The sequence below is a fragment of the Apis laboriosa genome, unplaced genomic scaffold (genome assembly GCF_014066325.1).
Source record: "Apis laboriosa isolate Shangri-la unplaced genomic scaffold, ASM1406632v1 scaffold1321_cov151, whole genome shotgun sequence".
Lineage (NCBI taxonomy): Eukaryota > Metazoa > Arthropoda > Insecta > Hymenoptera > Apidae > Apis > Apis laboriosa.
This window is the reverse complement of record NW_025221248.1, coordinates 2,153,560-2,167,504: the sequence shown is the minus strand read 5'-3', so window position 1 is coordinate 2,167,504 and position 13,945 is coordinate 2,153,560. Positions and strand designations below refer to the sequence as shown.

The 13,945-nt window shown below is 35.6% G+C and overlaps 1 protein-coding gene across 2 annotated transcripts in view; it reads right to left on the bottom strand.

The window, feature by feature from the left end:
• Positions 1-525: 525 nt before the first annotated feature.
• The window catches only part of LOC122720809 (probable nuclear hormone receptor HR3), a 105,313-nt gene continuing 91,893 nt past the window's right edge, over positions 526-13,945 (bottom strand). For both annotated transcript variants that reach the window (XM_043947800.1, XM_043947801.1), the window contains 4 exons: positions 11,665-11,937; positions 10,846-11,070; positions 9,153-9,491; positions 526-5,789 (listed from right to left, as the gene is read on the bottom strand). In XM_043947800.1, coding sequence (XP_043803735.1) covers positions 9,232-9,491; positions 10,846-11,070; positions 11,665-11,937 — 758 coding nt within the window. In that variant the 3' untranslated portion in view covers positions 526-5,789; positions 9,153-9,231. The remainder of the gene's footprint in view (positions 5,790-9,152; positions 9,492-10,845; positions 11,071-11,664; positions 11,938-13,945) is intronic.

Sequence of the window (13,945 nt, the reverse complement as noted above, 5' to 3'; positions counted from 1 at the left end):
TTGTATTTTAAATCTATACAATTTTCTAAATAAAATTTCTATTTCAAGACTATTAGGAATAGCATTAAAAATTCATCAATTAAAATTGATAAATAAATAATAAAAGTAAATATAAAAATAAATAATAAAAATAAATATAAAAATAATTAATAAAGTATAAAAAATTATTATCAAATAATGTTCACATTTTCAGATTTTTTCCTCTCATTTATTTAATTTATTATTCTTGCTGAAAAATAAAAGAAACAATATACAAGAAATGATGAACAATATAACAAAATAATGAAAGAGAAAACAAAATTTGTAGGAAGACAGCGTAATTTATAATGACAAGTCTGCCTTGAAAGGAACCTTAAGAGGAAATGCTAAAAAGGATTAAGAAAATTGAGAGAGGGGATTAATGTGAACAAGGTAAGTCGATAGCGCGTGAACCGCACCATCCTAAAGAACATAACTCTTTCACTCGTTTTTTCTTTTTTTTTTTTTTTTAATCGATATTTAATATAACTCTATATTATCCGTCAACTTTTATTTATTATATATATATTTTTATATATTATATATTATAAAATTTAACTCCAAATTGCGATAATAACGTCTAATTGCAACGTGCGTGCGCGTGTACGTGTTGCGCCTTTGTGTGTGTGTGTTTTGCATTAATTTTTTTCTTTAATTCTCCCTTTCTCTCGCTCTCTCGCTTCCTCACTTTCTCTCTTCCATTCGTTTCGTTTTTGTGATTATTATTATTCTTTTTTTTTTTTTTTTTTTTTAATATTATTTTGTCTCTTAAACCGTACATCGGATTATCCCCGATGTCTAAGTAATTGTAATTGTTTCCTGTATCAGTGTCAATGTATTCGATTGTGTATGTATATATGTATGTATGTATGTACTTATGTATATGTTGTACCTGTGTTTTGTACGCTGTGTACATATGGGTGGGTCGGTGGTTGTGGGTGAACGATTACAGGTGGTAATGTATCTTGCACTCGCGCGTACGTGACTGTGTACGTGTTTTTTTTTTTTTTTCTTTATCTACAGTTAAACGAATTCTACGCACTTACTCGTTAATCGGCAGAATAATATGCATTTCTTAATTTCGCTATAAGTATATTTAAACCGTCCGAAAACGTGTCAGTCGGCGCACCGTGACGGATTCGCCATCGCTCTCGTCGAGCCTTCTTCCATTCCAATTTGTTCCTATTTCTTTTATACTCTCATACTTGCCCCTTTTTTTTCTCCTCAATGTTATAATATAATTCAACATTCAATCCTCTCTCTCTCTCTCTCTCTCTCTCTCTCTCTCTCTCTCTCTCTCTCTCTCTCTCTTTCTCTCTCTCTCTCCCTCCTATTCATCCTTTTCCATTCTTTCCCCTTCTTTCCTTCTCTTTTTCGTTTTACGATTCGATTATATTTCATTTCTCGCATCTATGGCGTTTCAATAAACAACACCTTGTACGAGAAAACACGTTTCCCTCTTCCACTTTCGAACAATCATCGCCACATTTCTCTTTATTTGTTATTCTCCGTTACTTTTCCTTTGTATTCTTTTATTTCCACTCGACACGTCGCTCGACTCATTCGAAGGATTCGAAGTGATGATTAAAATCCGAATAATCCCTTAAGCAGCGTATCCTCGGGCAATACAATTAAATGGACGCGGTGAACGATATTATAAACGTTGATGTAACATGATGTGAATCGCTTTTTCTGTCTTTTTTTTCTTTTTTCTTTTTTTCTTTTACTCTTAGCATCGCGAATACAAAAAATGCGCTCGATTATCTCGTTCGATGAACGATGAATTCGTATATAGTGTTTTGGGCCGCCGCTTGAGGGATTAAACGTCACGCTAAATTACAATAATAAAGAGAAGAGGATTTTTGTTACGAGGCGAGGACGATACTTTACCGTGAAGAAAAAACTTATCTTATAAAGTTTGTTAAATGTCTAAACTACAGTCACGCTACGCGGTCTGCTAAGCTGCGCTAAAAATGTGGGACACTTTTATAACTGTAAAGTATCGGCGACGCTCCCGGTACGCTACGAAACTCGAAAACTTAGCGGCTTAAAAACTCGGCTAAACTCGACGTTCTCGATAATTGGCGTTCGTTATTACAAGCAGAAAGAACGCTATAGTTGAATAATCGGCGCTCGCTCGCCGCCATTTTTGTCTTTTTAACTGGCGCCACAATGAACACGATTTTAAAATTGTTTATATCAATTCGTTTATATCAAGATTCAAAAAACAGTCAGATATATTTAAGGGCGCCAGGATCACGTTCAGAATTTATTATATTAATATTAACCATTTCATGGAATTAATTTTCAACTAACAAAATTTTCCTACTATTATTCGCTCGACTCGAATTTTTTTTAATAACAAGTTTATAATCAAAATTCGTGTCCTCCGTATTTCGTCGCTTTATTTATTTATTTTTTTTTTTCACGAGAAGAGAATATACGTATAAAACACTATTTATTCAACTATACAACATCCTCTGCCTAATCGACGACACGGTCACAATCTGAGAGATCGCAGATCGATCGAGTCGCAAAGAACGTCGCAAACGCAATTAACTCACGGGGAACACGAGGTTCTCGAGTATGGTTCCTCGATCATCGATCGATCTTTTTTCCTTAGAATTTATCGAAGTTAGAATTTTTCTCGTGTAATGAAAAATTGTAAACGCGAGACCGAAATTATTCGAGAAAGATCGTGAACGCGTTACCCGATCGTTACTCGCGTTCCTCTTAAAGCGTCTATAACGATAATTCGCCAACGATATCGTGTTTTTTGACGACCAAACCGTCTCCTCTGCGATTTAAAAAACGGTCGGCCTTTACGTTTAATAATACCTAACTAACGAGTTAACGTGTGTGTCTTCAACCGGAATCGTTGATCGCGTACAAAAAACGGACTTAACAGCGAAGTGAAACGTGCGGCCGCAACAAACGACGTCTCTCGAAAAAGGAAAAACCTATTGGTCGTTGATCGTCATCACATTGATATATATTGAATCCACGAAGTGTCTCTTCACGATCATTTATACAGTCCGTGCATCGAGCATGGGGCCAAAACGATTTCCGTAATAATCCCTTTCATTGTCGAGAATTTGTCGTTCGTTCATTGTAACGAGATTAAATTTGTATTTTATTTTTTAGTTTTTTTTTTTCTTTTTTTTTTTTGGTCGATGAAAGAGATGGACATTCATGTACGATCCTTTTGTCGATGTAGTTAATATTTTGTTTTTTTGTTTGTTTGTTTGTTTGTTGATTTCAAAAGTCTGGGAAAACGTTTATTTAATATAAAAATGACGGGGTATTTGTACGTTTGAAATGTCGAAGATAAGTGATTTTATGATAAATTAAACGATAGAAATTCAATTCTTTGCACTTTTGTTCCGTGTTGTTCATAAAATTCATACAGTTTCATACAGTTTTCGTTTCTGAAATGTATGTTTTATCAAGCTTACAAGATTATTTTGTACAAAAGACAAGAAGCTTAACGTTATCGACAATCTGGATATCTAAGATAGTCTTTCTCTCTAACTAGAAACTATTCTTTCGAAGAAGAAAATGAAGAACACATGAAATAAAAGCGCAAAGAATCAACATATCGAATGAAATTACAAACGTACGAGTTCTAATATACAAGTACAAATATATATTATATAATTACATTAAATTCGCTAATTGTATCACATATACGTTTTCGACGTTATTTCCAATCCAAAAACCACATGTCTCGTTTCAAATTAAAATACTACTAATACTTAATAGCCGAATTTATAGCGAGGTTTCAATTTAGTCTAAAAGAAAAATCTATATTTCTTTCAACTCTTGAATTGTTGGAAAATTAAAAAAAAAAAAAATATCGACAAGCATATTATTATAATAAGAATGAGGAAAGCACACGATCGTCCGAAATCTGACGGAAATCGGATTGGCATGTACACGCTCGGGCATCGTGGCACGATGGATGATTTATCAGCCAGTGGTATGTATTTCGCCCGGCCGACGAAAGCGAGGAAAGCCGGTAACGGTGCGTAAAAAACGCTTCGAGAGGCTTCACCGCGGCGATGGATATTATTATTTAGTTAAGAAGTACGTGTTTTACGTATAAAGAGACGCGTCATACAGTGCCGTACAGTACCAAAACGTTTATAATGCGCACATAATGTAATACCTCGATTTAATCTCTATCTACGCGCTCGCGCAGACATCGTGTATGTAAAAGTGTTTTCCATTTTTAGTCGTATTTCTTTTTTTAGTCTCGCTGCAGGTGTGTGTATATCGTGTGTATGTATCCGTGTGCCTGTGTTCCTCATACTTTTTTTTTCTTTTTCTGTTTTTTTTTTCTTTTTTCCTTTCATTATATTTCCACGTGTTGCATCCGTGAGCCGGCCAGGCCGGTCCAGGGACAAAAGTTCCTTTTTTTTTTTTTTTTTTATTTATTTTATCTTTATTTTTATATATATATATATAATATGTCTCTCTAACACTTCCTTTTTTTTTATATCTTTCCATTTCTGTTTCACCTCTTTTTTTTACCACTTTTTGTTATTTCTTAAATCTTCTCTTTAAGCACAAGGGACCGTCGAATCTTGGCCGCGCCGTCGGAATTGTGATCGTTTTTTTTTTTCACCCTTTTTTAATTATTATTATTTTTTTCTTTAATATGTATTATATATTTATGATATTTATATATATGCGTGTATGTTTATACATATTATAGAGTCTAAAGTAGCTCAGAGAGGGAACTATGCGAACCACTAACGCGAAGTTGTGCACAGCGTGGCTGGCTGATCATCGTATCGATGATCTATTCTTTTTTTTTTTAGTTCATCGTTTTCTTTTTTTTCTTTTCGCTTCCAATTATATATTATTCTACTTTCTATTCTATCTTGATTCGTTACTTTTTTTTTTTTGTTTTATTTCTCTCGATGATAGTCTGTAACAAAAATTGAAATGACTCGACTCGATTTGACATCGATGCGATTCCCAGCCATGCTCGATACCATGACACGACTTCGTCGACACGACGCTATTTCGTTCGGGTAAATTCTTCACTTCTTTTTTTTTTTTTGCACCGTTTGCGTTTATTTAAATGTATAATCGGTTTGCTATGACGCGAGCGACGGCCCGACCAACATTCCCCCGTACATCGCCAGTCCCCCCGTAATATAGATATATGTATATATTGTATAAGTCGTCCGTGGACCGTACTGGCAGGGCCCTTAATTAACCACTTTTTTTTTTTTGCTTTATTTTAATTAATACAATATATATACTTTTTTATATGTGTATCATCATAACAACCGATATTTCTCAGTTCTCTCTCTCGTTAATTTTATTATCACGCAGCTATCTAACTCTCTCTCATTCGATCCTCTCTCCTCCTATATTTTTTGCATTTCTCCATTTATTTTCTTTTTTTTTTTCCCTGTCATATCGTTTTTTTGTCACTCTCTTTCTCACTCCCATTCGCGCTTCTCGTCTCTCTCACACGCACGCAATCGTATCACGCGTTTTCTCTCTCAAGCTTCATCACACTTTCTCTCTCTCTCTCTCTCTCTATATATATATATATAATATATTTTATATCTGTATATATATATATGTATATATATATATCGTATGTATATTTATATATATATATATATAAACATATATATATACTTCTATATATCTTTCATATATATACTTTATGTTGCTTTTTTATGTATACTTTATATATAACAATGTTATGTTTATTTAAGGCCCAATACGTTCTTTACGAAGGAAATAATCTGCAACAGAAAGGAGACGAATATACGGTTAAACGCTTGTACCTCTTTTGCTCCCTGTCGTAAGCACCGCGAGTATAGAATTATTCAGTCGATAGAGATGAGTCCGAGTGTTTTTTTTTTCTTTTCTTTTTTATTTCGTGAGTGTTTCTTTTCTCTCTCTTTCTCTCTCTCTCTCTTTCTCTCTTTTTCTGCGTATTTTGTCATTCAAAGTTTATTCTTTTCCCATCCTCTCTCTCTCTCTCTCTCTCTCTCTCGACGTCACTCTCTGACGCGACGATTCGTATCAACGAGGCTAAAAGAACGCAAGTAGATGTGTCTCGATATGATCAGACCGAGCGAAACAAATCTTTCCTTAATACTTATTAAATGGTTAATATTCTTTGCCCAAATCGAATCAATTGTAATAAAACTATGAAATATCGTTTCATTGTTCATTATTTGAGAAAAAGAAATATTTCTTTTGGACAAAGGTATAATTTAACAATCGAATTTTTTCCTCGAAGATATATCATCGATGCGTTTTAATTTTTATTCATCATTAACATTTATTCATCATAATTTAATTCACTTTGGACGAAGAAACGATCCAATTTTCTTTCTTAAATTTTTTAAATCACAAGGCTTACATTAAATTTGACTATCAAATATATAAAATCGATTTTTCTCGGTGAATAATTTATTTTTATCTGTAAAAATTATTGCCAAAATTCGTGTCTGGCTATCATCTATCATCGTTCTGATTGCCTCGCTTTTCTTTCACGCTGTTCCTCCTACGATCCTAAGTTCGTTTTTTGCACGCCATCATGTCTCAACGCTCCCTAGGAAGGATCGCTGTAGATCAGAAGAAACAAGTAACTTTCGCACAAAAGTTGAAAAAAAAAATATATCTGAAACTTCTTCTGTGATCTACTTAACGCGTATCGTATCAATAATGATAAAGCCTACCAGGTTTTCAGAAACCCTTCTCGTAACATTTTGATAAAACAAATTAAACACACGATAGATAATTTCGAATTAATTTATACAATATGTACAAGCGCAAAGATTTAGTTTACAATTACATACATGCATCAGAATTCGAAATTGATTTTGGAATGAGCCTGAATAAGAAAAGTTATTAAAATGTTGAATTAATTTTTGAATAAATTGGAAGTTATCAAATTTTGTCTCGCAATAATTGAAACAATAGGTTTTTGATTTCTTTTTTTTTTTAAATGTAAGTTAAGTAACTACGATACTTTAAAAAGTGATGTATCGTAACTTCCAATTGTCTTTATATTCTTAAAAATTTAATTCAACATCCGGGGTAACTTTCCTCGTGAAATGAAGGATAATTAAATTACCCTCGAATAGCGAATAACAAGAACATCCTTATATTTACTAATTACAGATTTTCACAGGTTAGAAAAAGCACATCACGTAACGAATAAATCGCTTATAATACTTTATTATTTCTTACAAAAGTTGTCCTTCGTTTAAACGTGTGTATAATTCAAAATTTCTTTTTCTTTACACAATAATGTATCGATTTAATATAATAACAATTATGGGGAGGACAAAAAAAAAGAAACTTAAAAAGGAAAAAAAGTATCGTACGTTTTTGAGAATAAATTAGTTAACATCGATGTTGTTATTTCGAGAAGAACCCATAACACGTGATCGAAAGTAGAAAAACCCAGTAGACTCTATTTTATTTATACTTTCTATTCATTCGTTCCCTTTCGTGAATTTTCTAGTTTTCTTTCAGAAACACCAAGATCTTTGCGGAAGAAATAAAAAAAAAAAAAAAAAGAAAATGAGATGAAAAAAAGAACGAAAGAAGGAAGATCTTAACATGAATTATCCTACGAAGGTATTGTGCACGATTTGTAAGAAAGAAAGAAAGAAAAGAAAGCGAAGATTTTTAAAAAGAGAAACGAGGGAGGGGGAGAGAAAAATGATAAAATAAAAAAGATATTAATAATCGCAATAATAATAATAATAATAATAATAATAATAATAATAATAATAATAATAATAATAATAATAATAATAATAGTTGTAATTATTATATAATAGTAATAGTAACGGCATTAGGACGCAGTAATAATTTCTGATCGAAAAAAAGGAATACAAGTTACGGGTTCTTTCTTTTTCTTCTCTCTTTATATATATATATTTATTATATATATTTTATCATTATATATATATATATATATATAACAAAGAATCAAAGGGGAGGGGGGGGGAGGAAGAAAACAAAACGAAGAAATTTACAACAATATCGCAAGTTAACAACAATATCAGTTACTTGTTTCCCCGCTCGAAATATCGATTTTTCAAAGCCGGTCCGCTTGAGTGTATGTATAATTCAAGATCCGAAGCATAACGAGCTCCAAACGAAGTCGGTTGTTTGGGCAATCGTGAAATCGGGTTGCGCAGGTCTCTTTACAGATAAGATTAAAGATATTATACTATCTCGGTTATGAAATGGCCCTGCTGCTCTATCGTTCATGTACAGTTTTACAATCGATATACCGAAATCGGACGAGACCGAAAGGAGAATTTATGTACAATACACTGCGTGAGAGTAACAACCACAACAACCATACCTTCGTCTTCGAATCGCGATTCGATCGATTTGTTGTTTCGTAAGACTCGATTCGAGGATCTTAATTATGGGGTGGAATCGAAGGGCTTGAAGAAAGATCGATGCACAGAATATTCCTCACTTCTCTTCGAAGAGGACGTAATAATTCTCTTTGCATTCATTGAGCACAGATTTTGACTATATCTTGACGATTAAATAAAAAAAAAAGAAAATTTCATAAATTAAACGTTATATCCACGAAAGCTTTCATTTAGTTCCTTCTTTTCTCGAATAATCTTCTTCTTATCCTCGAAGACTGTGTTTTAACGCAATTTCGAATGGATGACAGGATTATAATTCCAAGGATTATAATTTTCAACAGTACGATTTTTTTCTATATAAAAAGTAATCAGAAAGAAAGAAGGGAAAAGAAACAAGAAAAATAAAATATATCCTCAACGATCTCTTCGAGAAACACGAAACGTGAAAGAAAAAACAGGCTACTCGCACCACGTTCTCCGAACCCTTCGACGCCTCTCGCTCGTCAATCGGCCCCAAAAAGCACGTGTTTTCCAGCGACTAATCGTAGCGACTTCCTAGGTAGCAACGACGCGCGACCATCGTTCGTCGAATAACGCATCGCCATCTCTTTCTCTCCAAATTTTAATTTCTCTCTCTCTCTCTCTTCCTCTCTCTCTCTCTCTGTCTCTCTCTCTCTCTCTCTCGCTCTCGCTCTTTCTCTCCCCGTTCTTTCATTTTTTGTTTTTCCTTATTTTCCGGACGGTGGAACTCACCTTGACAGAGCAAGGCCCGGCGCTACTCGCGTACCGCTTTGTTCGTCAGCGTCGGGACGCCCTGCGCCGCGTCGATCGTTCAGCTGTCGACGCTGAAAAGCTCTTTGTGAAGGGCCGGGAACTCGAGGTGCGGCTGGGACCGTTTGAACTTCGCCAGGGCGTCCATGTGCAACAGGGAGATCTCGCGGAGCTGTGGTATCTTGGCGAGGATCGCGTCGCACACCGTCACGTCGCCCTTTATGGGCGACACGTGGTTACGATCCAGCTCCGACCTGAGCGCCCTGATCACCGCCTGGGACAGTCTCGTGATTTCCGCGAGCCCTTTCAACCCCGGCCGATCTGAAAATGTTATTTTTGGAAATTGTTTATTTCTTCTACCACATCCGGATTAAAGAATCAGAAAACATGTGTATCCTGATGTTCGATCAGGATCCAATTGTTGCCACATTGTCAGCCGTAATTTGTTGTAAAAAAATATCATACGGCGAATTTCGTTTTTTATTAAACGATTTTTGTAAAATTTGTCAGGAGTTGAACACTGATAACACGATAATATAGAAGTTTAAGCTAAATTTGAATATTTAAAAGTAACGATCTTTGTTCTTCCAAGAAGATGAATGAAATTGAATAAATAAATATAATAAAATTAATTAATCATCTTGAATCAAATGCGACTCGAACTCGTTTAAAAAAAAGTCTCAAGCATAATTTTATTAATTATAACCGGTTGACAATGTGTTGATCAATTTTAAATACAATTTATTAATTTGATTTTCCAAAATTTAAACGATTTTCCAAAATTAAATCGTTTGTATTCTTTGTTCTATCGTCAGTGATCTGGAATGATTGTTTCTCGAGCTATGCAAAGTTTAAAATCACAGAAATTGTTTACTACGTCTCCGTCTTATATTTCGTCTTCGTTTCTTTTGTCGAGTTGTTGTTGGTCGTGAAGAGGAGGGATAGAAGGGGGAAACGAGATGCTTCCGTCGAACGAGTATTTATAAGCGACGATTAATTTTGTGGAGGAGAGTTGTGACGAAATGGGACGAATTAAGCAGGCTGGGGATAATTAGGGGACCGTGTTCCTGGATAATTTTAGAGAGTGAATCAGGGACAAAGAGAAGAATGCCGGGAACTTGATATCGTGGTATTTATATATACAGTAGTGTCGAGTAATTTAAACATAGGGATAATCATTTTCTGATCGATCAATGGAGTTTTACTTTTTTCTATGCATTTCTTTCCTCGATGATTATTTTGAAACTTGAAATTTTAGATTTTCTTTGGTTGAACACTGCGATTAATTAATCGCGATGATTTTAATATCATCCTCTTTGCAGTTATCGAATCGATTATCGTTGAAGATACTCGACTTTGAAATGAATAAATTCTTTTGACTTTAAAGAGCACGAAAGCATCAAAGATCGTATAATTGCATTTATTCAGCTTAACGAGACGCTACTATTTGTTCTCCATTTTTTTTTCTTTTTTGTTTTTTTTTATAAATGAAAAGAATCCCGTGATGTATTCCGATCGATCACTGTAAAAAAAAAGATACTACCATGATAGACCTTTTGATTAAACGACGAGTGGTGATATTTTCAAAGTGTTACTACGATTGAAAAGAAAACGTTTTTTTTTTTTTTTTTTTTTTTTAAGAGATAATTAGAAGACTTTTGAAAGCTTAACTAACCGGGGCTAAGGAGAACCGCTGCACTGTAAAGAGCCAGCTCTGTTTCCGTAAGCTTCAATTCGGCAATACTCCTGGCCAACTCAAACACGCAAGAGACAAGCTTCATTTCCGCCGTATCTGTCGTGTAAAACGCGTCCTGAGGCAACATAGTGTCACCATAGAGGACACAGTTCTGCTGGAGATCGAGGTACCTGCTCATACGTAGCACAGCCAACTCGAAGGAACCTGAAAGCATCGAGTATTAGCGTACAGTGATCCGTATCTATCGTAATAAATAGAAAAATAGTTTGGCAATTTTATTTTCTAAAATTGATCCGCTCGTGTTTCCTCGACAAAGCAACGAAAGATCGTTTGTATTGAATTTATATGGCAAACGGTCGTAAAAAAAATTGAAATTCTTGTTAACAGTGCTCAATGATTACGCGCGTGGAATTAGACTTTTATCTGCCCGCTTGTTGCAATTTTTCTTCCTCCCAAGATAAGACGCACGACTACGCGAATATTTATTTAGCTCGAATAATAATATTTTGCTTTGACAATATTTTTTAATAACGTATGCGCGATTTACATTTGCACAATTTCCATTTACCAAATTTCTCTTCGTTTCCCTGTATATAAAACCATTTTCCTTTTCTGTTGAGAATAATTGATTTCTCTTAAATTAATATCATAAAATCTAATTGTTAATAATAACGATAACAAAACAAATAAACAAATTTGATTTATAAAACTAGGTAATTTTTGATAAAAAAATATTAAAAAGTGGAATCAGACGTCTCAGTCTTCCAAAGAAGATAACTAAATTCAGATCACACTTACCAGCCTTTAATAGAACAATCTGGTCGTCCTGCGAGAGCTTCATGAATCCAGGAACCATCTTGGCGAACTCGATGATCTGCTGGATAACGGTGGTTAGTTTTTGGGCACACTCGAGCCAGAGCTGCTCGTGCGCCATGTTCTTGTAGTAGATCAATCTGGAGAGGTCGTGCGGCTTCCGGAAAGATTCCTGGATCTGTTCCGTCGACAGCAGACACGTTCTTGCGTGTGCATCCGCTATCGTTTTTGAGAGCAGCTCGCTGATCTGTGCCGGATCTACGAAAATTCATCGGAGAGGCGGGTTGAAATCTCGCTCTTTAAAAAGTACACGTTTTCATCGAGCATAATCGAAATGAATATCCAACAATCATATTCTACGTATCAAAAAGACTATTACGTTGAACAAGATATATATTTATTTATATATAAAACACATAGAAAAATTGTCAATTTTTTAAGAACACGTATAACATGAATAATCGAATATACATATGTATAATATATTAAGCGACAGTCGATTAAAAGAAGAAAAAAATTCTACTTTGATTAGTCTTCTTTTTTTTTTTTTTAATGATTTATGCAATACTATACTTTTACTTAAGTTAGAATACAATGATTCGAAATGAGAGAGCACGTTTTCCAGGTTAAGATCACGAGAGCCAATCCGGGCGGTCGAAACTTAGGATCTGGTCGGTTGTAGATCTCTATAATTACCGCACTTTCAAACTACATTATCGCCACAGTTTACCAGACCCATTTCACTTTGGCTCTCAAGACCGGGAACTTTAAACAATTCCAGCGCTTTGACGCGAATCGCCACCGAGAAATTCAAACCCTTTCATTCAATCTCCTCTCGGATCAACCGGCCATCCTTTATCCTCGTTTCCTTAATTATGGGAACACCGATCAAATGCATCCTGCTATTTACCTCGACGGAGTTTCGTTATAATTTATAGGTTTAATTATAGTATGTTTAAACTTCCAATAAAACGATGCATTCTAACCTAATATACCAGAAAACTTCTTCACGAGTATGGATATCACAAATAACTTTATCTCGACCAAATTTCTCTCAAATTCACCTCTCTCCCGTTCAGAAACACAGAAAAAACGTACTCTCCCATCGACGACGAAAAAGAAGAAGAAGAAGAAGAAGAAGAAGAAGAAGAATAAGAAAAAGAAAAAAATACAATATACAAAATAAAAAACACCGATCGGTTTAATTCACCGAGCCGAGAAAAAAAAAAGTCAGAATATCTCAAACCGTAACAGAAAGAGAAAAAAAAAAGAAAATAAAAGAAAAGAAAAAAAGAAAAAGGAAAAGAAAAAAGAGAAACGAAAGAAAAAAAGCACGACACATGCCCATGCAAAGGGACACAAACGTAACCTCACATCTCGCATGGGACATACTGGGCAGACTCGGCACTTCGTCGTCCTCGGATGGATTGCTGACCCTCTGTTGCTGACCGCTCAGAAAGGTCGTCGAGTCGACCATCGTGTACGAGCCGTGGCCCAAGCTGGCCAGTTCGACGGTGGTCTCTTGCTTAACAGCAACGATTCCACCCCCGCTCAGGGAACCGGCACCACCGCCGCCACCGGCGGCCGCACCGCCCCCGGTGCCAGAACCGCTCCCTCCACCACCCGAGCCACCACCACCGGATCCACCACCATTACCACCGCCACCACCGCCACCACCGCCTCCGCCGCCGCTACTACCACCACCACCACCTCCACCACCGCCACCACCACCACCACCACCACCACCCCCCGTGCTGCTTCCGGTCGTCGAGGCAGACAGCGACTTCCCTGGTACGCGAAAAGTCAAAGGTTCACCTCGGTCTATGTACCCCCTTTGCCACGTTGCTATACGCGTATTTTTCTTTTGTTCCTTTTTTTTTTCTTTTCTCTCTCTTTTCGTCTCTACGTGTTATTTTTCATCTTTCTTTCTTCCTTTCTTTTCTTTTCTTTTCTTTTCCTTTCGTTATCTTCCGTTTTTTCCCCCCCTTAAGCGACAAATCACGCTGCTCGGATACGAGCGAGATCCTCGAGTTTTTTCGATGGAATGGAACCGGCTCGCAGAGGATCATACGTAGGGATTTGCTGCAGGATATTTACGGGTAATGGATCGGGGAGGCCTTTTCTCGAGAATGAAATGTGGTTGCACATCGATCGATCCCGTTTTTTTTTTACACAGGTAAATTTAGAATTTAAGAATTGTTTTTTTTTTTTTATACGTTAATAAATTAAATACGGCAATTGTTATAATTAGAACAGTGTAGAGGCG